Here is a 21,259-nt window from a genome sequence, read left to right as displayed (position 1 = left end):
GCAAGCGCCGCCAAGCAATTGGAACCGAAGTATACCAGCAACTATACAGGGTTACGACTATGTGCAAAGGTGCGATGCTACTCCATATCAACTAACATGCCTACATATTTCAATAACTCGACCGAGCACTTAAATAAAGCCTCAGAATGCTCGAACCGCCTCTTGCTTACAGTCCATAATTGCTCCGCTAAGTACGCACACTTGGAAGAATGGGTCAAAGTAAGGAAGTCATCATCATTGGAGCTGGCATTTCCGGCTTGGGAATGGCCATCCAGCTGAAACGACTATTGGGTCATGATAACTTCACAATCTACGAGAAATCCGACAATATTGGCGGAACATGGTGGCACAATCGCTACCCTGGATGTGCCTGCGATATCCCTAGCCATTTTTATTCTTACAGCTTTGCACTAAAACATGATTGGACTACGATGTTTCCTGGTCGTGATGAGCTCCATCAGTGTAAGTACCCCAATATTCGTCAGACTGCAGGTCACATGGTTGATGGTGGCTAGACTTCTTCTCTGTTGCCGAAAAGTACGACATACTACCTCACTGTCGGTTCAACGTCATGTGTGTCAGTCTAGTCTGGGATAATTCACGTTCCCTATGGACCTGTACCTTCCAAGACACGATCTCTGGAGAAATCTTCAAGAAAGAAGCCCCTGTCGTGGTCAGCGCTATTGGGACGCTTGACCGGCCTCACATTCCTAATATCAACGGGTCAGAGTCGTTCGAGGGTGAGGTCTTTCATAGTGCTAGGTGGAACACCTACTTTAGCCCCGGGGGGAAGAAGATTGTGGTCCTTGGTAATGGAGCCTCCGCTACTCAATTTGTTCCCGAGCTAGTCAAGGACGTTGGGCCACAGGGCACGGTAACGCAGTTTGTACGGAGTGCCCACTGGTGGACCAAGCGGGTTAGTCATTTCCTTTCAGTCTGTCATAGATGTATTGGAAGGGCATCACTAAACCATTCACTGCAGGGTAATCCGCAATATTCAGAAGGCTTCAAGCTTGTCCTGAAGCATGTTCCCTTCGCAGCGAAGGCCTACCGTATCATCCTCGCATGGCAACTAGAAAGAGTCTTTTCTTCGTTCTACATGAACAGTAATGGCGCTGCTATGCGCCAAAATATCCGTGATGCTACCTACTCGTTCATTGAAAGCGATGCGCCGCCCCAGTACCACGAAATCCTCAAGCCAAGATACGAGCCTGGATGCAAACGTCGGGTCAATACCGCTTCTTACATGGCTTGTTTACACTCTCCACAGATGCTTCTGACCGTTAATTCTGTGGTGAAGGTAGGACCGGACTACGTGGAGACCAAAAGTGGCGACCGTCATGCAGCCGATGCAATCATCTACGCAACAGGCTTTCAAACTCAGAAGTGGTTATTTCCCATGCAGATTAAAGGAATTAATGGTAAGGATTTACACCAAGTCTGGGATGCTGCCAGCGGCGCCGAGGCGTACAAAGGCACCGTGGTGAGCGGGTTTCCCAATTTCTTTATCCTGTACGGTCCGAATGCCGCAACTGGTCAACACTCTGTTATTTTCCACTCGGAATGTCAAATTAACTACTCGTGTCGTCTTCTTCGGCCAGTTCTAAAGGGCAAGGCCGACTCGATTATGGTCAAACCTGAAGCGCAACAACGAGACTTATCTTGGGTCCATGACAAGTTGAAGCATCTTGTGTTCAACAGCGGCTGCCAGAGCTGGTGGATGGATCCAGTCACCAGGAAGAATACCTTCATTTACCCTGACCCTATGTACAAGTATTGGCTTCGTACGATTTTTCCATCCTGGTCTGACTTCGATTTACTGAAGGACGGGAGGAGGCGCAGCAGCTGTGGCCAGATGCTCTCCATGGGGGTGCTTTTAATGGGTCTGGCAGCTGTTACTATCACTAATTCTACAGATATCCAAACGCTGATAGAGAAGGCCTCTAGCTGGTTGCTGGTCAATGTTCATTGGTCTTAACCGCAAGCTGTGAGGGTTTATGGCATCTCAGGATCCTCTGTCTGTCTTGCATCAATTGATCCCACCTTGTATCTAGTGGTAGCCATTTAATGATCATATAATTGTGGATTATCACGTTTGCTCTTATTTTTGGTCTCATATCTTTCCAATAGTTGTGTGGGCTGTGGGAATGGCACTTCTGCATGCGACAGTGTAGCTAGCAGCGGATCAAAATCTCCAATTATTAAGTTTCTCGTTACAATACTCATGCCGGGTTGAAGTATCCGGGTCACTGAAGAGATTGGTGGCAGAATTCGTAATCTCAAGTCTACTGGTCTTATAGAAGACTATACAGAAGACCGGTGATGCTAGATGTCTTGACTATATTCCGCGACTGTGCAACTAGTTCAACTATAGATGGATCGTAGCATGATCAACCTTTCAGCCGTCTGTATTTGAAGTCCAACAGAAGGCTGTGCCTTTGACTTGGACCCTTTGCTAGGTATTGTAAGATGCGATGGAATGCATTTCTGTTCTCGGTTAGATGAGAAGTAGACCATTAAGTCAAAGATGTATAGCAGATACTTCAAGACAATGATGATTCAGAAAAAGAATGAGATTGACTCTTTCTCTCTGGTATCAACACATCTAAATGTAGCCTTGAAGTATGTCCGCTCTTTTTATGCACTTAAGAGTTCAAAGGCGGAGAGGGGCCTGGCGAGAAAAGCATCTTTTTGATAGTCAATCAATCCTTTGCTCAATTTCTTACCTTACTATAATAAATGCCGATATTTCTATAAGTAAATCCATAGATTAAGCTGAGTAATATCTCATTGTCAAGCGAAGGATTACTTAAATCTTGAAGATCGAGATGGAGCCTGCCTCTGAAAAGCATATGTCAACGGACACTGATTATGCATAGGATTGAGGATATCTAGTGTGAATGAACCTCTGAGACAGAAGAAAATCAATTAAAACTAAGATGCAGGAGCATATTCCATTCAATTAAGCAGTTCCAGCACATGTATTCCCACCTAATTAAGATCCTCTGCTCCAGAAAAACAACACCATTTAGAACCGTGTTTCTTGCCCTTGTGTTTCTTGCAATTCTGATTGTCGCTACTCTGACCCATACTATTAATGCTCACAACCCCATCGCCCATGTGGCTCTGGTGTGGATTATATCGATCTGTTGTATTACAGGTTATGCTATTCTGAGGTGGGATATTCTGATTAATAGCACGATATCTCATTGTATTCTGGCGGTTGAGACCGACGTTCATGCTATCACGATGAATGCTATGGTGACTTTCGGCATTCTGAACCATCGGATGCGTATCTAGGCTGTAGTACTGTATAAAATCCGGAGTTAGCCCATCTAGGCTTATTTTATCTGGAGTCGTGGCATTATGGTCAGCAATACGTGAGGTGATTTCATCGATATTGATATCTTCAATGCTTATGCCATCTGAACTCATGCCGCTCTGGTGTGTAATGTGCTGGCTCGTATCGTTCTGGCTTTCACTATTGTAGTGGTCAATACCCAGGCCCATGCCATCCTGACCTCTGGCATTATGATACATGTTAGGCCCGTTGTCCAGTAATTCTCGCGTCTCTAACCATCTTTCTCGCAGATCCGTATCACAGACATCATTTTCCTTGAGATATTCGATTGCTTCTCGAAGCCAATGGTAACAACTCGAAGGCCTTTCTTTCGGATCCTCTTTGAAAGTGCGAAGAAAGCCCAGCAAACAATCAACATCACCAACATGCCCAATACCAAATTTCTCAAAAGACTCATCTTCATCCTGGAGGACAACCAATTGCTCTCGGATTGGGTGGTACTGGTTAAAATAGCCGGGAGCTTGTGCTGGAAGAGAAAGGTGCTCGTCCAGCTCCGATTCGATTCCACAGCAAGCGTGAAAGCGCCTTACGCCTTGTAGCCTGAAGCTGGCTTCAACAATGAGTGTCCAGTGGAATCTATAAGTTGAATATGTGACACTTAGCAGATTATGGAAAGAGAGGGGTGGGCTACTGTACCTTTGGCTTAGATCTTTTGCTGGATCATCTGAAATGCGGCAGGTGCCTATAAACAGCCTGTGCATAGTTGAAGCCCCCATTGTACCTTGGAACACTGGGAAAGCTGTCTTACACCTCTTGATCTGGATCTGCTAACAATGATAATTTATCGGCTTCAGGGGAATACAAATATGTAATCAGGACTTTGCTGGTTATGAAAATCCACCGTTAATTATTACCGAAGGCACCTACTTATATAATTTAGAAAGGAAAGGCATCCCCTTGCCTTAAACGAGAAAATCTCATTTACAGCATCGAATTTTTTGTGGTACTCATGTGATATCTTTATTAATGCCGGTACATGGTTATGTATGCGTTTTATCCGTCATTACAAAAGCAAAATGGCCGACTTCATTTAGGTGGAATGCTGTCCAAAGGGATAAACATTTCTCTTGATAGAAAGGAGGGCTTAACAAGGAAACCTGCATTGATAGTGGTTTTGACACATAGAATCAAGCTCGGAGTATGAATGCGTGCAGTGGGTTTATGCAAAGGTATCATTTCTCGGATTTATGAGACAATGGTTCTTTAGCAGGGCAAGGTATCACTCTTTCATATTGTATATGTAACTAGAGAGTGCTTTATCTGAGATGAAGGAGTTCCATGATTTTGTTACAGCCCTCAAATCTCATTGTCATTCGTATCAAAGGGAGCCGAACGTGCCATTTTTATCCTTGAGACCGATATAGATGCAGACTAAAGACTGCTCATTTCCTAGGAAGCGTTTCGTCTCAGCAAGTAATGTCCAGGATGATCTTGGGTATTTTTTTTTTTTTTATAATAGAAGGACAGGGATAAATTCTCGGTTGGATGAGTGAAACTTCACATATCTAGGTAGGTACATCATACGTAGTGATATAGGAAAGGAGAGGGATTAAAGACACGCACAGCAGCTGCCATTGCTATTATTCCTCACAGTTTAGCCTCTGATCCTGGCTTACTATTACCTAGTAGTAATCTATTCCCAATGTGTAGTAAGTACTAATTTATTGATAAATTACTTATTATGAACAGCCTTTATTATTCCAAAGGAGCTAGTGGAAATGTACTGTTATTTCTTTAGTCTGTACTTTTTCTTGCCCTGCTCACTATCATGCCTCTCAAATAAGCCTACCTATGTGCATATTGCTGCCCAAAGTCCAAGCCATACTTATAATGATCACGCCCAGTTGGTGGTCGATACAGAAAGCACACGCATTCCCTGTCACTGGGTGTACCACCGTACCTTATGCACATAGGCTTGTCACGCATGATCACTTCTAATTTGGTCATTGTTCCGTTCTAGAGAAAACCATCATTATGATTGATTCTCGGGCGAATATCACTTGTTGATCTGATGTGCTGTAGAAGAGCATCGTTAATGTCGCAGATCTGCCAGGTGTTGTCGTCCGGCACGAATTCCGTTCCACCGAGAACATGAGGGATATTATCACTGGTCTTGAGTAATCTGGGGAAGGCAGGCTCTCCTCTCTTTGTACAGTTGTTCGGGAAAAATCATAAATGCACTTATGATACCGGCAATTCAATACTCGCCTATTTTAGATTGCTTATAACGGAATTCGATCACGCACTCCTTCATGTTAAATATCCGCATGCTATCCTCAGTAGGGCCTCTTTACGTGTGTGAGGTCATTAATGAAGTATAGAAGTGCCCCCATGCTCCCTTTGTTCTCACAATGAGTGAGATAGTACTTCAAACGAACTAAACGGGACTCATACTCCGAGAGCAGTCCAAGTGGCAAAATTTGGAAAGCAATCGGAGGTTGATGATTCTTCCTTGTCGCTTTGTTTGATGTAGCGATGCTGTACCAAGGATTCCCAGTCATTGTATGGCATAAATTCTCAAAGCGTCCCTTTCTGTGTTTTCTATATTGCCAGTATCCTATCCACGGTTTACATGGCTTAAAAGGCCTCGATTAGCAAAGCGTGTCTCTTTAGCTTATCTTACAACTGAGGATATTGGTGTAGAAGTAGATAGGTTTCGGTCATATCCCTTCCGTGAGCAGTTCTGGCTGAAGGCACTTCGACCCAACAGTAAGAGGCTGCTCAACTGCAACACCTTGATGGTCAGGATACATTCATAACTCAATCTGGTAGGTCATAATGCTCTAGCAATTCGATTTCCGTATCGAGCCCATGGTAGACGGGAGGAGGTCAGATATTGCCAGAAATATATCTTCCACCACTATAAAGAGCTACCTGGAGCATCACTTGACGAAGATATTTGGGAGTCTGTTCCTAAGAAAGACGATCCATCGAACCTTACATATGAACCCGGTAATAGCCTCTACGCTTTATTGATATGTATACGGTTATTAACTTGAATAACCAGATATTAATGACCGTGATAGGGAGGACTTCATGTTTTTTTGGGGCAGGATACCTCTATCGCTGGATCCACGTATCAAGAATATTTTGTCCAGAAGAACGACTGGCCCAGCAGATAGCCCTGACCCGTGGTCAATTGGGCTACGCGAACGGTCCCTTCCTGGATGCTTTCGAAGAAGATCCTGAATTTGATTGCTACCTTGATTATGGTGATAGCGGAATAAGCAGCAGGGTCTTCTTGTCGGATGAGCATTGGATTACGCCAAACCTGGCATGGATAGAGAACTTTAAAACATCCTGGAATTCTACATTACGCACGTGAGGATATATATTCTGGGGTAAAGATCGGTTAGAGGAATGGAATATTGGCCCGCAGACTGTGAAAGAGAAGGTCAAGGGCAGTTGGAAATTCCTACGCAATAGGTTAGCTTTGGAGGAGTGATTTAAAACTGATCCATCCAACTGCCAATCTTGAAACCCATGTTGACATCAGGACTATGGCAGCCAGGTTTATCGCTGTTATTTCCACTATAAATTAGTAGGAATCTGGTTTTCTTCTCCGTTGCGGAGAACTCTACATACAACCAGGACCGCGAAGTCCTCTGGTGTCCGTAGACGTAGTCCGATCTTCCATCGTACACGATTCATATCCTGAGTAACCCTGATGCAAAAGCTGACTTCACGAATATTGATGATCTAGCCAGCTTCCTGGTCAAAACCATAGATCATCCGGAAGTCTCGGAGAACATGGAGCTGAATTTCATTAGTGGCCATATCAGCCATAACGAGATTGCGGCCCTATTAGAAAACTGCTCCCGCAGGAAGGTGGAGAAAATTATAATGCCAATGGAGGTTATGCGTCATGTTTGGAAGAACAAGGAAGAAATCCCGGAGGATCTGAAAGGAAAGAGTGTGGTTCCGGATGACTTCTGGCTCTTGGTGAAAGGGATGCAAGGATTAGGCAGATTCTGGAGGCCACCGGGGCAAGTACATAATGATTTGTTTACGAATGTGAAGACGATGACTTTTGAGCGGTGTCTCGAGAATACTTTTGGCTCTCAATAGTTTGTCAGCTGTTGGCATTCTCTCCGAAAGAATGTACGTGTAGTCAAGCTGGGGATGTTGTGGACTGTAAGTTCAGGTTGCTCCGCAAGTTTACCCCGGCGCTATCCCGTTTCCGACACGGGGACTGCCCCATTCGGAGAGGAATCTGGAGTACTTTCAGTATAATAAAACATCTTATCCTTAGGCAAAAACCATGCTGAGTAGCCGTTCGGTCTCCTGTTTCTCCGGAAGGGATGTAGCATGGTTCGATCTGCGGGGGGATTATATTGTGCAGATGAGATGATTTCCCCCGCTTGTGGGGTTATATAACTACCGTGCATATCTCTGCAGAGCATATGCAATCCAGTTCCCATTAAACCTTTCTGGCACCAATTCCGCAGACAATTGGAGTCCAATGCAGCGTTACGTTTCTTTAGCCGTGCCGCTGTCTTTGCTTTCCGGGGCTAATGCTCTGGTACGCCCTGATGGTGTGGTACGTTATAACTTTGCTTCGGGGCTAGCAGTAACTGATGTGATACATAGGGGAGACTACCCGCGTTGGGCTGGAACACCTGGAATGCTTTTGGATGTGACATCGATGCTTCCAAGATCCTGACAGCTGCAGAAGAAACAATAAACCTGGGCTTAAAGGATGCGGGTTATGAGTACATCAATAGTGGGTCAACCGAAACCTGTCATATGTATACTAACCCCTATAGTCGATGATTGCTGGTCCGTCAAGAGTGGCCGGGATCCCACTACCAAACGTATCATTCCGGACTCGGCCAAGTTTCCGGATGGAATCTCAGGTGTCGCTTCCAAAATTCACGACTTGGGTCTGAAGGTCGGCATTTATAGCAGTAAGTTAACTGGATACTACTATCAAATTGGAATGAGGCTAAGAGGATAGGTGCCGGTACGGAAACCTGCGCTGGCTATCCTGCTAGTCTGGGATATGAGAAAATAGACGCTGAGAGCTTTGCCGAATGGGGCATTGACTGTATGAAAGTTTGCCACTGCCCCAACCATCAAAAGACTAACTCAAGTGATAAGATCTGAAATACGATAATTGCGGCGTACCTACTAATTGGACCGATACATATACCCACTGTGTACCAGACAACACTAATGGCTCCAAGTTCCCCAACGGCACTTGTCCGGATATATCTAATCCAGCACCAACGGAATACGACTGGAGCAGTTCGAAAACTGCTCAAAGGTACGAAGCTATGCGCGATGCATTACTGAGTGTCAATCGGACCATTCTCTATTCGTTGTGCGACTGGGGCCAGGCAGACGTGAACCAATGGGGTAATGCGACAGGGAACTCTTGGAGGACAACGGGTGATATTACACGTAGGTTGAAACTATCTGCGACCTAGGAAGCGCATGTCTGACTCGAACAGCCGACTGGAGCCGGATTATCGAGATTGCCAACGAGAACTCGTTCCTTATGAACTATGCCGATTTCTGGGGATATCCAGATCCTGACATGTTGGAAGTTGGCAATGGAAACCTGACTCTCGAAGAGAATAGAGCCCACTTTGCTCTCTGGGCCGCAATGAAATCGCCTCTTATCATTGGTACTCCTGTACGTTTTCAATAGCTCGGTAAAAGAGGTCAGGCTAACTGAAGTAGCTTGATTCGATCAAAGAGGAGCATCTTGCCATTCTGAAAAACAAGCCCTTGCTGTCTTTCCATCAAGATCCGGTAGTTGGTCGCCCTGCGTATCCTTATAAATGGGGATACAACCCAGACTGGACATTTGATCCAGCGCATCCAGCGGAATATTGGTCCGGGCCATCGTCGACTCTAGGCGGAACTCTGGTTTTGATGTTCAACTCGGAAGACAGCGCCAAAAGCCGGACTGCTGTGTGGGCCGAGATCCCTGAACTGAGGGACTCCGCTGAGAAGGGCAGCGGGTATCGGGTAACTGACATTTGGACGGGTGAAGATCTGGGTTGTGTGAAGGACCAATATCGCGTGGAGTTGCAGAGTCATGATATTGCTGCTCTGGTGGTGGGAGAATCCTGCTGATCGCTGGTGAAGCGGTTCTCGCAAGCCACGGCTAGATGTATGCAACGTGCTGGTTGTGATGAGCCAAGGGTTGCAGGGGCCACTCCAAATATTGTGTCATGAACTTCTAAACAAGGTGAAGGAGTAGTGAAAGGAAGGTCCAAGACATGACAAATCATAGCGGCAGTCTATGCATAGTACGTAACTTTATGGCTGTGCTTATGTAGATACGGCTGAAATGTACTGAAGAAAGGTTATATTAAAGAATGATTAACTACTGAAAAATTAAGTAGCTTGCTCACCTCAGTAGATTGCTCCTGAGTATTGGTTACCTTTGTCGAAATAGACGTTCAAATTTCAGCCGATCCCTCGCTCTTTGCCGTTTCTCACAGCAAGTAAGTCGATCTTGGGAAACCATAATCTCAGTACAACCCGGATGCCTTCTATCGATATAAGAGACCAAACAGATCGCATCCGCAGGTGGATCTATACCTTCCGAGAAAGCCGAAATTGGAAAATCGTATTCCATATGAAAAACATATGATAAGGACACTCATATACAGGACAAGACGAAAGAGCAAGGGCAATCAATGCGTATAATACAGGAAAGTATGAAAAGGCAGAAGCAAGTATTCAGTGAGAGGGGGAGAAAACGAAAACATCCCTATCATAAAGAAAACATGTGACTGGGTCACGCACCCGCCCACCCGAATAGAATGGTAAGTGATCCATGAAACTCTCTAGTGCTCAGAGGATGATAGATGTTTCTGTTGGGCTTTAAAAAAAATCATTAGTACGCTTATCAACAACCCGAGTACATAGGCTATGTCATACAGATCGGGCACGCTCATTATCAAGTTGCAAGAAAAGCCAGGACACAGAAAATGTGAGAGAATGCTACCACGCTGAATGCCTGCACCAGGGTATAGACTCATTAAAACATTGTCCCATATTCCATCACACAGTCTCGCGATCAAAATAGTTGAAGGAAGAAGATTTCATAACTCGATCACCGCCACAAATCACCTCTGCTCTCACGCCTCCAGCCCCCACTACTCTTAGGACGCCCATCATCCACTGGAACAGCCAGGAACCCGCCGAAGCCATTACCGACCAGCACACTCTTCCGTGCATCGCCACCCCAGGAACGGCTCAATTGAGCATCGTGGAAACTTACAGGCCGTGTCGTACTATCCCGGCGGCCTCTTGTGGAAGGTGGTTCATAAGGAGTGAAGTTCCACTCCAACTCATCCAAGCCCTTGCTGTACACGTTCAGCGGCTGTGCGAGAATGCCTCCCCCAAATTGGGGTCCACTCTCACCACCACCGAACAAGCGAGGTGGAGGGGCAAGCAATAATGCCTCTGGAAATCCTGCATCACGGACATAGAGGTCTCGAAGAGCAGGAAGAGAGTTGGACATCAAGGATGAAATTAGGTAAGAGTAATACGAGCTTGCCACCGGCGGCATACCGTAAGAGCCGGCTGGAGAGAATATCTCGTAATGTAACAATTCGAGTGACCGAGAGGTGAGCGGTGGCACCTTTTCCGGAGGGAACGATCGCGAGACTTCCTGGATTACCGATAGCGCACGGAGCTCTGGTGCGTCAGAGAGAATGTGGTGTAGAGCCGATGGGTGAACTTGGGTAGCTGACAGCGTCAATGATTGCAAAGAGGCTCGGTTTTCAGGCAAGGAGAAAAATGCGGCAAGCCCGCTTGCTGTGACATTCGGAGTATCTCGAAGGGTAAGTCGCTCGACGGCCGGGAACGGGGGGAAGTTTTGGGAGTGTGCGAAGGCGGAATCATCGAGCCAGGGAAGTTCGTCCAATGTTAAGTCACGAAGCCTGGGAAATGCGCCCAGGCCGAACCGGAGAATATGAGGCTCGACTTGTAGGCCTGATAATTCCAGTATTTCAAGATTTCCCCAAAGGTGTGTGCCAGGCAACTGCGAAAAGGTACCCTCCGACCCATGGCGGTAACTCATCCGACGAAGATCTGGACAACGAGCCATGATTTCCTGCTTCAGAGCGAGGCACGCGGGGTCGTCACTGAAGAAGCCAGCGGGCAAATCCACGTAGCGGAGATTGGGCAACACGGAAACAGTTCGTGCAATCTCCGATTTGCTCGCCTCGCGAGTCATATACGGCATGCGCAACGAGCGGACCATACTCCCTAGGCCATGTGATTGTCGAACGGTTCGCATGAAGAGCGATAGGCGAGCTTGGGGGGCATCTTCGGGGTCGCCATTCTTATCGAAGAAGGAGCGGCGTTTTCGTTTGGCTGATAACTGAACCTCGAGTTCACAGTAGTGAACGGCGTCGATGCGGACATTGGAGTAACTAGTGATTGGGGATAGGAGATCAGCGAGGGCAAAAGGGAAAAAAAAAATAAGTCGAAGATGCAATGCCTACAGCAGAGCGTCCGCGTCAATGGACCACCGCTTGCACACCAAAGCGCAGTGCGCGAGGTCGCGCATGTCACAAAGCATACAGCCATCCTCGGTCATGGATTCCTCCGACGTATCATAGCTGTTATCTTCGGTGTGGGGACAAACGAAGGAGAAAATGCGGATTAAGACACGTCGTGGTAACCTCTTCGTGTAATCTGTGCCCATGATGGGCAACGGAGGAACAACCTCGCGGTTAGTGCGGAGATGCTCATAGCTGACCGCATTCCCCGCACGGCTCTGACTTTTCGAACGCTTGCGAAAACGGCTTAGAAATCCCATGATGAGATCGTGACCGACAAATGCATTGATGAAACACGAAATGTTCGAATTAAAACGAGAAAGAAGGGAATCGGGTCGGAGGGAGGTGGTTTGCAGTCAGAGAAATATTAAGATGGCAAGAATAAGGCTAAGCGAAGGAGAAGGAGGAGGAAGATGCGTGAGAAATGAACGGAGAAGCAGGTTGCAAAGTGGGGAAGGGGAACCTCCACCAGATTTATTTATTTAATATGGGAAAAGAGATAGTGTAGGTGAATTAAATCAGCATCGGGAAGTGCCGTCGAATTATCTTTTTCCACACACTCTCTATTTTGCGCCCGGGGGGTTCCCTAATTGAGAAATCTGGCGGTTGCTGCTTTGCCCATCGGGCTCGCTCCTTTATTCTATTTGTTCACCGTTCACTCCCATTTGCTCTTGGAAGGTGTTGATCCCTGCAGCTGAGGGTCAATCATTTCAGCCTTCCAAGAAACTAGTTCCGCCCGACAGGTGCATGATTAGTACTGTACTCCGTAACCGATGCGCCGTGCTTTATTTTTATCAGCCATCCAGAAGCGAGATAACGAGGAATGGTGGTTGACCGTTGCTCAGCCTGGGGCTGGAGAATACTTGCCAAGACAGGGGAAGAGAAGGTCGATCGTTGTTTCAGGAGAGCGGTTAGAATCTCTGGTGGTTGGATGAAACAAGTGGGGCCATAATTGAAGGGTCACCGATGCTTCAACGCCTCCGCGGCTAATCCTCTTTCAGTGAAAGTGACTGTCAGATTGTGTTGGACAGACTTTCTTAGTTCTTACCACACTTGCACGACTCTTCTTTATATCGTATCGCAGTCGGGATCATTGACTACTACCGCCCCCAATGTAACAAAGAATCGGAGATTACAGGAATGATTTCCGCGGGATTTCTCACGACCGGCCTTTGCAAGTATCACATGTTAGACGCGGTCCCTAGCAGAGTAGCACGTGGAACCTAAAGCGGACTGCGCTTACACCGGCGAAAAAGAATGATCAATATTTATATTGAGTAGCTGCGGATCCTGTCGTACACATAGATGGACCACTACTTCTCCTATTGACGCTTGAGGTTCTAAGGCGCTTTGTCAATCAGTAACTATCCTCATTTAGTCTTGAACGACCAGACATTCTTCCCACTTAGAAGCGGTTGTATCCGCATCATCATCGTCCAAATGCTCGTCATTGTATTTTATTTCATTGGCAGCGCAGCTTGTCAATTTCCAAACGTCCTCAACCTTGCGGTATAAATCCTGGTATAATTACCGGTATTGTTGGAACTATTATGCTTGAATGTGGCTGGTACATACCCTGCAATCTTCCGTGCTGCAGTCTTTATCTTTTAGGGTTTCTGCAGCAGCGAGGGTGTCCGCAAACGTCCTCGAGGAAAACGCCAACCTTGTCAGCCATGGTGGGCCGAGAATGTCAGAGGAAAGGTTGTTTGGAGGGGAAAATCAAGTTGGGGCAAGAGATGCTTATAAATTGAGACGTAAATAGCACAGCCAGATTCAGCTGATCTTCTGCCGCAGATGACGAGAACCCAATTTCCCCGCTACTAATTTATCTATTACTTATAAATTTCTGGGCTGAGTGCTCCATTTACAGATGTAGTTCAAGTTGGCTCAACAGGTGTCCGGGGCTTATGTCCAATTCCAGTACCGTATGTTCTCTTTCGACTGGTTCATTTTCTATTGAACCTTTGCCGATTGGGCTTAATTTCAAACGACGATCTCAACCATACGACACATTATATAGATGTAATGGATATGGAGTATGTACTGCTAGTGTGGCAATGTGTGGCTGAAATTTGTAATGTATAGTGCATCAGTCAGGTCTTCAATAGACCACATCGAATGGCATCAGTAGGATTGAATCTACTCTATCACCAGGCTTTGGTACCACATTTGTTGGGCAGTAATGCTTGGCTGTACCGGGGATTCGGGAGCTAGATAACTAAATTCAATGTACCTACCTACCTACCCACCCAGAAGAGAGGACACCAAACTCTTTACTATTTCTACGGAACACCGAAAGAGCCCCACGTCACATCTCGCACATCTGATTATGACCTCACTTACCAATTATACCTCGTATTTCGCTCCGTGAGGTGCTGAGGATAACCAACCTCAGGCTAGAGAATACCAGGACTCCGGTCTAGATGTTGAATGAGACTTTGAAGTAAAACGTTATAGTAGGAGCTGGTTATATCTATCGTGGTATCTTGGTTGAAGGCTGACTGATAAAGAAGATGCCAATGGGTAGGGGTAAACCCCAGATGTACAATTCAAACTACAACTTCAGGCAGTTTCAAGCCGCTTATAGAGACGCTGGAGCTGTAGTACGAATCTATGCAGAGATAGATAAGGGATGTCTAGACAAGGTAACTTGGCTTTCTATAGAGTTACAACATACCAAATTTTGAGGGATTCATTGGGTTACCAGTTTGTTAAACTCAACCAATTGTTCCACGACTCTCAGGGCCGTATGTATGGCAAACAACCACCTGTCATTCTCGAGATCGGTAGCATGGACTAGTCAGAAATGTTCTCACCATTCGGTTACTTCATTAAGTAGCAATGATGTGGCAGTGGCATGCAAGCTTAGCAATGGAAATTGGTAAAGCGTTCGAAACCTTAATTATACTACGCCATGTGGCCTTGTATTGATTGTACTGAGATCGGGTGCGAAAAGATCGTCAGTGGGACTATCAGAACCGCTGAGCCATGGGTAGTCCTATTATAGTAAGTCCGCAGCTACGGACGTATTATAATACGTCATATAGCGACAACCATCTCTGTTTCTGGTAGACCATGTAGTGGCGAGCTGAAAGACGGGTCCTTCTGTGGGCCTTGAGCTCGGCAAAATCGAGATCTCACCTCCGCTAGTGTACCGTACAGAAGGTCCTAAGCGACCTAGGACTCGTTCCCTTTTGTACTCTTTTCTATAACACTTACCAATTGGAGGTCGGGGCACTGAAATAAGTTTATCGCGCTGCGCCTTTTTCTGTCCAAATGCTAGTAACTACTACTGTGGTTGGTTGATAATACATTAAAGTTGCCACAAAATCGTATTAAAGGTTGTTCAGTGGCTGAGAGGAAAGCGGGAACAGTGGCCAGCTGAAGATTATGCTAGCTAGCACTCGTACTCCGTACTCCTATGTGTTATTAACTATACAGTACATCTGGATTCCCCACTGTATCGACGACCACTGGGCTAATTAATAGAGTTTAGGCGAAGACTGGGGGATATACAAATAGCCCTGTTATGCCCCCTAGTGATTGTTCTGATCTGATCAATCCATCCTCTGTTGGTTCTTACTACCTTGCTTTCCTGCAGAGTGAATAGGATATATCAATTCAATATGGCCAGAATCAGCATCGCCCAGGCAGTCCGCTATTGGCTAACCGATGACCTCATCCTCAAGGCTGTCCTGCTAGATAAAGACGGCAATGAGCGTGAATCAGGGCTCCGCTTAGATGACTAGCTCGTGCTGGAAGATGGCTCGGATGGATGGAGTAAGTTGGTCTAGGCGCTTTTGTTTCACTGCTAACCCCATGCGTGCTAGGCTATAAGTTCACGGATTACATGGACCAGCCTGGTGTCGACTATACTCTGAACAGTCGAAAAATATGGATTCACGACAACAGAAAATGGGGCCCGAGGCTCTGCATCAAGTTCGATCTCAGAGATTCATCGGGCCAGTGCGCGGTGGCGCAGGGACTACAAATGTCTAAGTATTTCTGGAACGACAATGGCACGCTACGCTACAATAAAGAGCTGAAGGAGTATGTTCCCTGTTTTTTATCTATTGGATCGTATCCACCAGCTTCAGCCAGTGTATGGTAACAGACATGCTAATGGACGCACGTGTGTGTTTGGAGGGTGGAGGGCGTGCCCTTCCCAGATGAGGCTTAGCAGATGTACTGGGATGATTTCAAATAGGTGAAGAAGGACTACAAGCGTTATGAAGGGGATGACTTAGCGGCAAAGGGCGTTTATAGAGCTTATGGGGATTACGGAGATGAGGATGAATCGGCGTGCCAGGAGATATTGGAAAGTATCAAACGTCGCCTTGACGAGGAGGGTTTGGATGTGTCGGACTTTGAGGAGGAGGATGCTGAGTGGTAGAGTATTAAAGAATAATGTCTCTGGCCGGAAGTTAAAGGATATTTTAGATGTATATGATGATGCTGGTATTTATGAAAAATCATTCTCGAACATCTTCTGCTCAGCCTTTAGACAATAGAATAATCATATATACTATTTAGCAGCGCGTAGAGCTGTTATTGGAGTAGGGTTTGACCCCGTTTTGTACCCAACCCTCCTTTATTAATTAATCCCTGGTCCGGCCAAAACTTAGCTGAATATTCGCAAGTTTCCTACTCATAACTATACTTAAGACTAATGTAGTAGTGTGATTGGAAGGAACCAAGAGTGGTTTCTAATACTGAAATACGAACAAATGAGCTTTTTTAACATCTGGCTATGCTTACTAGATTGAAGAGAATACTCAATATTTTACCCTCGGCTTCAATGCCGGTGTAGTCAACGATTTCTCTCTCTTCTTGCTCCTGTTCAAGCTTAAGATAATCATATGAACCAGTTCTAGCAAGTTGTTATCCTATCGTTCATCCTCATAGCTCACCACGATGGCATACTTCAGCTTAATCTATACATTAGGCGTTTTCGCTTAGCTATTCGCCGAATTCGGTTCTTACATCACCAATTCACTTCAAGATAAGTTTTACTTGTGCAGATTTCCCATCCTGAAGAATTTCTCTCCATGATTTTAGCACTGGCTATTGATGTCGATCTCTAGCGATGACCCACATCGGGTACAGGAGGGACGCATACGATGGCTATCTATGCACCCAGCTCTACATATTTGGCGGCCAAGAGCATAGGTGCGTTTAAGCGAGGAGAAAGCAACATGCAGACCATAGGAGGAAGTTGCCGACTCCACATCATGGAGATCTGATCCATACTTAAGTATATATGGTCTAGGCTGCGTTAGTGACTAGCGGTAGTCTACGGTTCCACATGGCTCCCTTATTATAACTACGACGACAAGGTTGTGAATGAGCAGAATGGAGTCCATTATAGCAGAGCATTGCCATGAGTTAATATATGAATATGTGTTCGAACACTCCGAGGAGCTACTAGGTGACGAGTAGTAGGGCACTCGAGGAAAGTGTCAACCACTACGTACTGCACACTACTAGTATCCAGAAACATTGCAACATATACAATACTGTAGAGGGTGGTGGCACTTTCCTGTTCCCCATCATGCTACTAGCGCGCTTACAGGATATGTTATGACTTAGGGCGACCTAGAAATACTTTCATTACTTGGACCCTAAGACTGGGAGTGCTGACTGTGGGCGGATTAACCTTAATTTCTGGGAATCCATGCCGGAAACAATTCCCTGATCTACAGTGGAGCCTTCCGTGCGGCCCCGGAAACAGTTGAATATTGCCTCGATCTTTGGGGTAGGAAGTCGAGCCGGATGCGAGCTCGGCCATCTCCATAGATGCAGGTCGAGTCACATGGTCACAGCTGCTCCTTCCCCGCCCTTTCTTGTTCTTGGCCATGCTTCTACAGTCTACGCACCTCACTATGACTCCTCCAAAGACCGGGATAACAAGCTGCACTAGGTTGACTGATCATGAGCAGAGACAGGAAGCTGATGAATCCCCAGGCCCTCGCTCAAGGTCTCGCTCATGGAAGAGAGAGACGTGAGAATCCACCATCATGCAGACTGGGACTGAATTGTCTAACTTTCAGCAGGTACTTTGGATCCCTCATCTTCAATCTAGGCGCTTTCGCACTCCCTGCTCTATACAGTACTCTTAGCAAGCTGTGGATTGCAAATATTGACTCTAGTCAAGTTGTCACCACTGATATATACACCTATATTGGCGTTATTGTCGAGGTGCTAAATGATGGCCTCCCAAGGTCGGCATGGCTTATTATAGGAGACAATGCAACCAGGTCTGTATCGTCACGGTTAAGTCTATCATATACCATTATAGTAGTGCAGACTGTGCTAGGCACAATTATGACAGTGATCTTCCTCGCATCATCGAATAGCCTTGCAGCAGCATTTATGCCAGTAGAAGTCCGGCAAACCTCTCTAACGTATGTCCGGATTTCATCTATCGAGGCCTTGTCGTCTGCTTTGGAAACGGCCGTGTCATGCTGCACACGCGCGCTAGATCATCCGGATGTACCGCTATTTATCAGCTCAACCAAGTTTATCGTCAATATTATTCTCGACCTATTAATTCTGTCGAAATTCCATCCTGGTTCTTTTCAGCCAACAGTGAATATGCAAGCATGGATTAGGGTGGCTTGCGACATGAGTTCTGCTCTTTGCGGATTGGGTTATTTTCTCTACCTTAGCTTCAGGCTACAGAGATCACAACCCAGGGTGCAGAGGGTAAAGCCGAGTGTTGAAGCTTTGAAAACTCTTATCCGACCCAGTTCATACACTTTCGCAGAGTCTGCTATTCGCAACGCTATTTACCTCTGGCTGGTCAGTAGAATAGTTCTGCTTGGCGAGAACTACGCAACAGCATGGGGTGTTTTCAACACAATCAGGTGGGGGCTTGTGATGGTTCCCGTCCAGGCCCTGGAGCAATCAACTTTGACCTTCGTTGGACATAACTGGGGAATATGGCGTGACCGTGTTGGCGTGGCGATACGGCATCCCAAGGCCACGAAGTCAGATATTGTCGGTATGTAGCCTTCCTGTACTGAGGACAAGCAACATAAAGCTAATTAATATATGGCTAGAAATTTGTCGCCCAGCATTTACCTCCTGTGGCATTGCACTTGTCTTCGAAGTCATTATATGTATAGCCCTTTCTGTACGTGGGATCCAGGGATTTGCTTACTATCTCTCTGGCTCCACAGCCGTTGCCCAAATAACCCAGCGGATATGGAAGGTAGGCCCTAGGACCAGTTTCATTTCCACGCACTTAATGACCAACTCTTCTAGCAAATTGACTGGACATATATCTTTTACGGTGTCAACTACCAGCTTGCAGCGATTCTCCTTGCAGCCTCACCACGTTGGTACCTCTATCAAGCTCTGGGTTCGAATTTTCTATGGATGCTCCCCTGGGCCATATTCGCGACGGTCATGTCCGTCTCTCAATCTACAGCATGGACCTACTATGCTATTATCTTTGGCGGAGCCCTTGTCTTTGACTTTATAGACGTGAGCATTACACTAGCGATTTGGGCACTCAGGCTAAGTTGGGGTCGAGTGAAAGTAGGTGCTTTACTGCAATAATTGTTACCGTATCCTATGCCAGTCTAAAAACTACTTCACTAAGAAAAGTGGCTGCTCCAAGATATCATGATGCACCTTGTGGTAATTCTCTTCAGAACATATTGCTACTTCTACTGGACATGCGCGATAGCTTGTGGATGTATCCCCCCAAAAGTTCATGGTGGCAATCGACAAATCTAGTTCCCTCACGGGCGAACAGCAGAACAGAAGCCCTCAGTGTGCTACTGGCCCTAGTTCTATACCCTTGTCTACATTTCAACTACGGACAACAACAAGAAGAAGAAGAAGAAGAAAAAGAAGAAGAGAAAGGAACGTAATGATATGTCGCCATGTAGCAACAGCTTCAAGAGATATCCACCAAAATGCAAGACCGGCTGGACACCACATTGGAAGTAGCAAGTAAATGCCAACTACCGCAAGCCGCATGCCAGGGCCACCATTTGCAGGAATATTGAGATTCTTATTGATTACGGGGTTATAACAAGGGCGACGGAACACAGAGCGGACTTCATGGCAGACAAGCTTTCTAGACAGACGGGAGATATATGGGAAAGCTTTGGCGGAAGACACGTTTTGATATAAAGCATTTACCAGATCCTTTTATAATAGTAATTGACAAATTATTGCAATGTATTGACATTCTTTGGTTGGGATATCAGGGTTATGAAGAGCACCATTTTATATGGAACAACTAGAATACAGGATATGTTACAAACAAAATGGTCACTCTGCAGACCGACGAAATATTCTGAGCTAAACCCTTCGGGGCTCTGACATCAATTTCTAAATACCATCTAGACGCCGAACAGCACATAGGCTCCTGAAGAGGCACAGTCGTGGTACATGTCTATTTTTGTATTGACATGTCTTTGAAGAAAGCCCGGTTAAATAAAGCAGAGAGAAAACAATAGTGTAATAATCATTGTGATCTGCAGAGGAATAGTAAAAGCTGGGGCAGCAGACTCAGAGGTAGATGTAGGAGTAGTAGACTCCTTTATCGCTGTCGAGCTGTCGGTGGTTGCGGACGATGTCTCTGTAGAGCTGTCGGTAGTTGTAGAAGATGTCACTGTAGAACTGCCGGTGGCTGCGGAGGCTGTAGCTGTAGAGCTATCGGTGGTAGTGTATAATACCGTTGGAGAGCTGGTTGTGGACGATGTCGTTGTCACAGAGGCAGTAGCCGAGACCGACGAGACAGCCTCCACACAGTAAGTGCGATCATCAGCAAGGCCGGAGCAGTCGGCACCCGGATTCAACGATAAAAATGTAGGACGATCAATATGCCACCTCCTAGTGAAAGCTTCGCAAGTTTCTCCAAGGTATGAGGCGGCCACTGAGAACTGGCAGGCAGGGCTTTCGCGTGGATGTAGCTCGTGAGCTGAGAGCAGTTGGAGGAATAATCCCACGATCAGAAATAGCTGAGGACCCATTTTGATATGAATTCTTTTTTGGGAATTGGTAGTAAAAGAGGGGGGATAATAAAGGTATCAACGTTGTGGATTCTTTAACCACCAACTACCGAGGGGTATGGGTCTTAATATATGGGTAGATGCATTGATACCCCTGAGGGTAAGGCTGATTTGGATAATTTTTTTAAACCACAACAGAATAAAAAGCGGGGTTAATATTGCGAGAAATCAAGGCGATTGGAAAGGTTTTAGCTTGATGTGGAGTAGTGTTAATTAGTCTATGTAACCATGTAAAGTAGCGTAGCGCGTGTACTTATAGAGGTCAAGATTTATTCAAGAATAAATACATGGAGTGAGTGAAGTCAACATTGCTGTTTATGCTGCTTGTTAGTTGTGCTCTG

General features: G+C 46.0%; 8 protein-coding genes across 8 annotated transcripts; 5 read left to right on the top strand and 3 right to left on the bottom strand.

Annotated features, from left to right (window-relative positions):
- Positions 1-209: 209 nt before the first annotated feature.
- BDV27DRAFT_171611 (flavin-containing monooxygenase) lies at positions 210-1,978 on the top strand (the record flags this gene model as incomplete). The annotated part of the gene is made up of 3 exons (XM_032075639.1): positions 210-462; positions 516-886; positions 983-1,978. 3 exons carry the CDS (start codon positions 210-212, stop codon positions 1,976-1,978), a joined length of 1,620 nt encoding a protein of 539 aa, XP_031928526.1.
- A 1,013-nt stretch (positions 1,979-2,991) lies between these two features.
- On the bottom strand, positions 2,992-4,062 carry BDV27DRAFT_156934 (uncharacterized protein; the record flags this gene model as incomplete). Its single annotated transcript, XM_032072419.1, has 2 exons — positions 2,992-3,937; positions 3,998-4,062. 2 exons carry the CDS (start codon positions 4,060-4,062, stop codon positions 2,992-2,994), a joined length of 1,011 nt encoding a protein of 336 aa, XP_031928525.1.
- Positions 4,063-6,984: 2,922 nt separating this feature from the next.
- On the top strand, positions 6,985-7,475 carry BDV27DRAFT_126984 (uncharacterized protein). The gene has a single exon (XM_032066651.1). The coding sequence runs from the start codon at positions 7,112-7,114 to the stop codon at positions 7,427-7,429; it is 318 nt and encodes a 105-aa protein (XP_031928524.1). The 5' UTR covers positions 6,985-7,111; the 3' UTR covers positions 7,430-7,475.
- Positions 7,476-7,823: 348 nt separating this feature from the next.
- Positions 7,824-9,520, top strand: BDV27DRAFT_171609 (glycoside hydrolase family 27 protein; the record flags this gene model as incomplete). Its single annotated transcript, XM_032075638.1, has 7 exons — positions 7,824-7,901; positions 7,952-8,084; positions 8,128-8,268; positions 8,319-8,408; positions 8,462-8,764; positions 8,815-8,999; positions 9,047-9,520. 7 exons carry the CDS (start codon positions 7,824-7,826, stop codon positions 9,443-9,445), a joined length of 1,329 nt encoding a protein of 442 aa, XP_031928523.1. The 3' UTR covers positions 9,446-9,520.
- A 673-nt stretch (positions 9,521-10,193) lies between these two features.
- On the bottom strand, positions 10,194-12,356 carry BDV27DRAFT_104265 (F-box domain protein). The gene is made up of 2 exons (XM_032064343.1): positions 11,833-12,356; positions 10,194-11,760 (listed from the first exon to the last, which is right to left on the bottom strand). The coding sequence occupies exons 1-2, from the start codon at positions 12,147-12,149 to the stop codon at positions 10,434-10,436; spliced, it is 1,644 nt and encodes a 547-aa protein (XP_031928522.1). The 5' UTR covers positions 12,150-12,356; the 3' UTR covers positions 10,194-10,433.
- Positions 12,357-15,515: 3,159 nt separating this feature from the next.
- On the top strand, positions 15,516-16,282 carry BDV27DRAFT_156931 (uncharacterized protein; the record flags this gene model as incomplete). Its single annotated transcript, XM_032072418.1, has 3 exons — positions 15,516-15,609; positions 15,720-15,991; positions 16,097-16,282. The coding sequence occupies 3 exons, from the start codon at positions 15,516-15,518 to the stop codon at positions 16,280-16,282; spliced, it is 552 nt and encodes a 183-aa protein (XP_031928521.1).
- A 1,489-nt stretch (positions 16,283-17,771) lies between these two features.
- On the top strand, positions 17,772-19,452 carry BDV27DRAFT_156930 (uncharacterized protein; the record flags this gene model as incomplete). Its single annotated transcript, XM_032072417.1, has 4 exons — positions 17,772-17,890; positions 17,943-18,892; positions 18,951-19,102; positions 19,156-19,452. 4 exons carry the CDS (start codon positions 17,772-17,774, stop codon positions 19,450-19,452), a joined length of 1,518 nt encoding a protein of 505 aa, XP_031928520.1.
- Positions 19,453-20,058: 606 nt separating this feature from the next.
- Positions 20,059-21,048, bottom strand: BDV27DRAFT_126980 (uncharacterized protein). Its single transcript, XM_032066650.1, has one exon. It carries the CDS (start codon positions 20,877-20,879, stop codon positions 20,337-20,339), a length of 543 nt encoding a protein of 180 aa, XP_031928519.1. The 5' UTR covers positions 20,880-21,048; the 3' UTR covers positions 20,059-20,336.
- Positions 21,049-21,259: the final 211 nt, after the last annotated feature.

The sequence above is a fragment of the Aspergillus caelatus genome (genome assembly GCF_009193585.1).
Source record: "Aspergillus caelatus strain CBS 763.97 unplaced genomic scaffold BDV27scaffold_69, whole genome shotgun sequence".
NCBI lineage: Eukaryota > Fungi > Ascomycota > Eurotiomycetes > Eurotiales > Aspergillaceae > Aspergillus > Aspergillus caelatus.
The sequence above is the reverse complement of the archived record's forward strand: the minus strand, read 5'-3'. Positions and strand labels throughout refer to the sequence as shown.

Bases quoted from the DNA above. Each gene is read 5' to 3' on its own strand.
- BDV27DRAFT_126984 (XM_032066651.1), top strand. From the start codon at position 7,112: ATGGAGCTGAATTTCATTAGTGGCCATATCAGCCATAACGAGATTGCG.
- BDV27DRAFT_104265 (XM_032064343.1), bottom strand. From the start codon at position 12,149: ATGGGATTTCTAAGCCGTTTTCGCAAGCGTTCGAAAAGTCAGAGCCGT. The intron at 11,761-11,832 runs GTAGGCATTGCA...CCCAATCACTAG, and splicing joins ATTGACGCGGACGCTCTGCT to TTACTCCAATGTCCGCATCG.
- BDV27DRAFT_126980 (XM_032066650.1), bottom strand. From the start codon at position 20,879: ATGGGTCCTCAGCTATTTCTGATCGTGGGATTATTCCTCCAACTGCTC.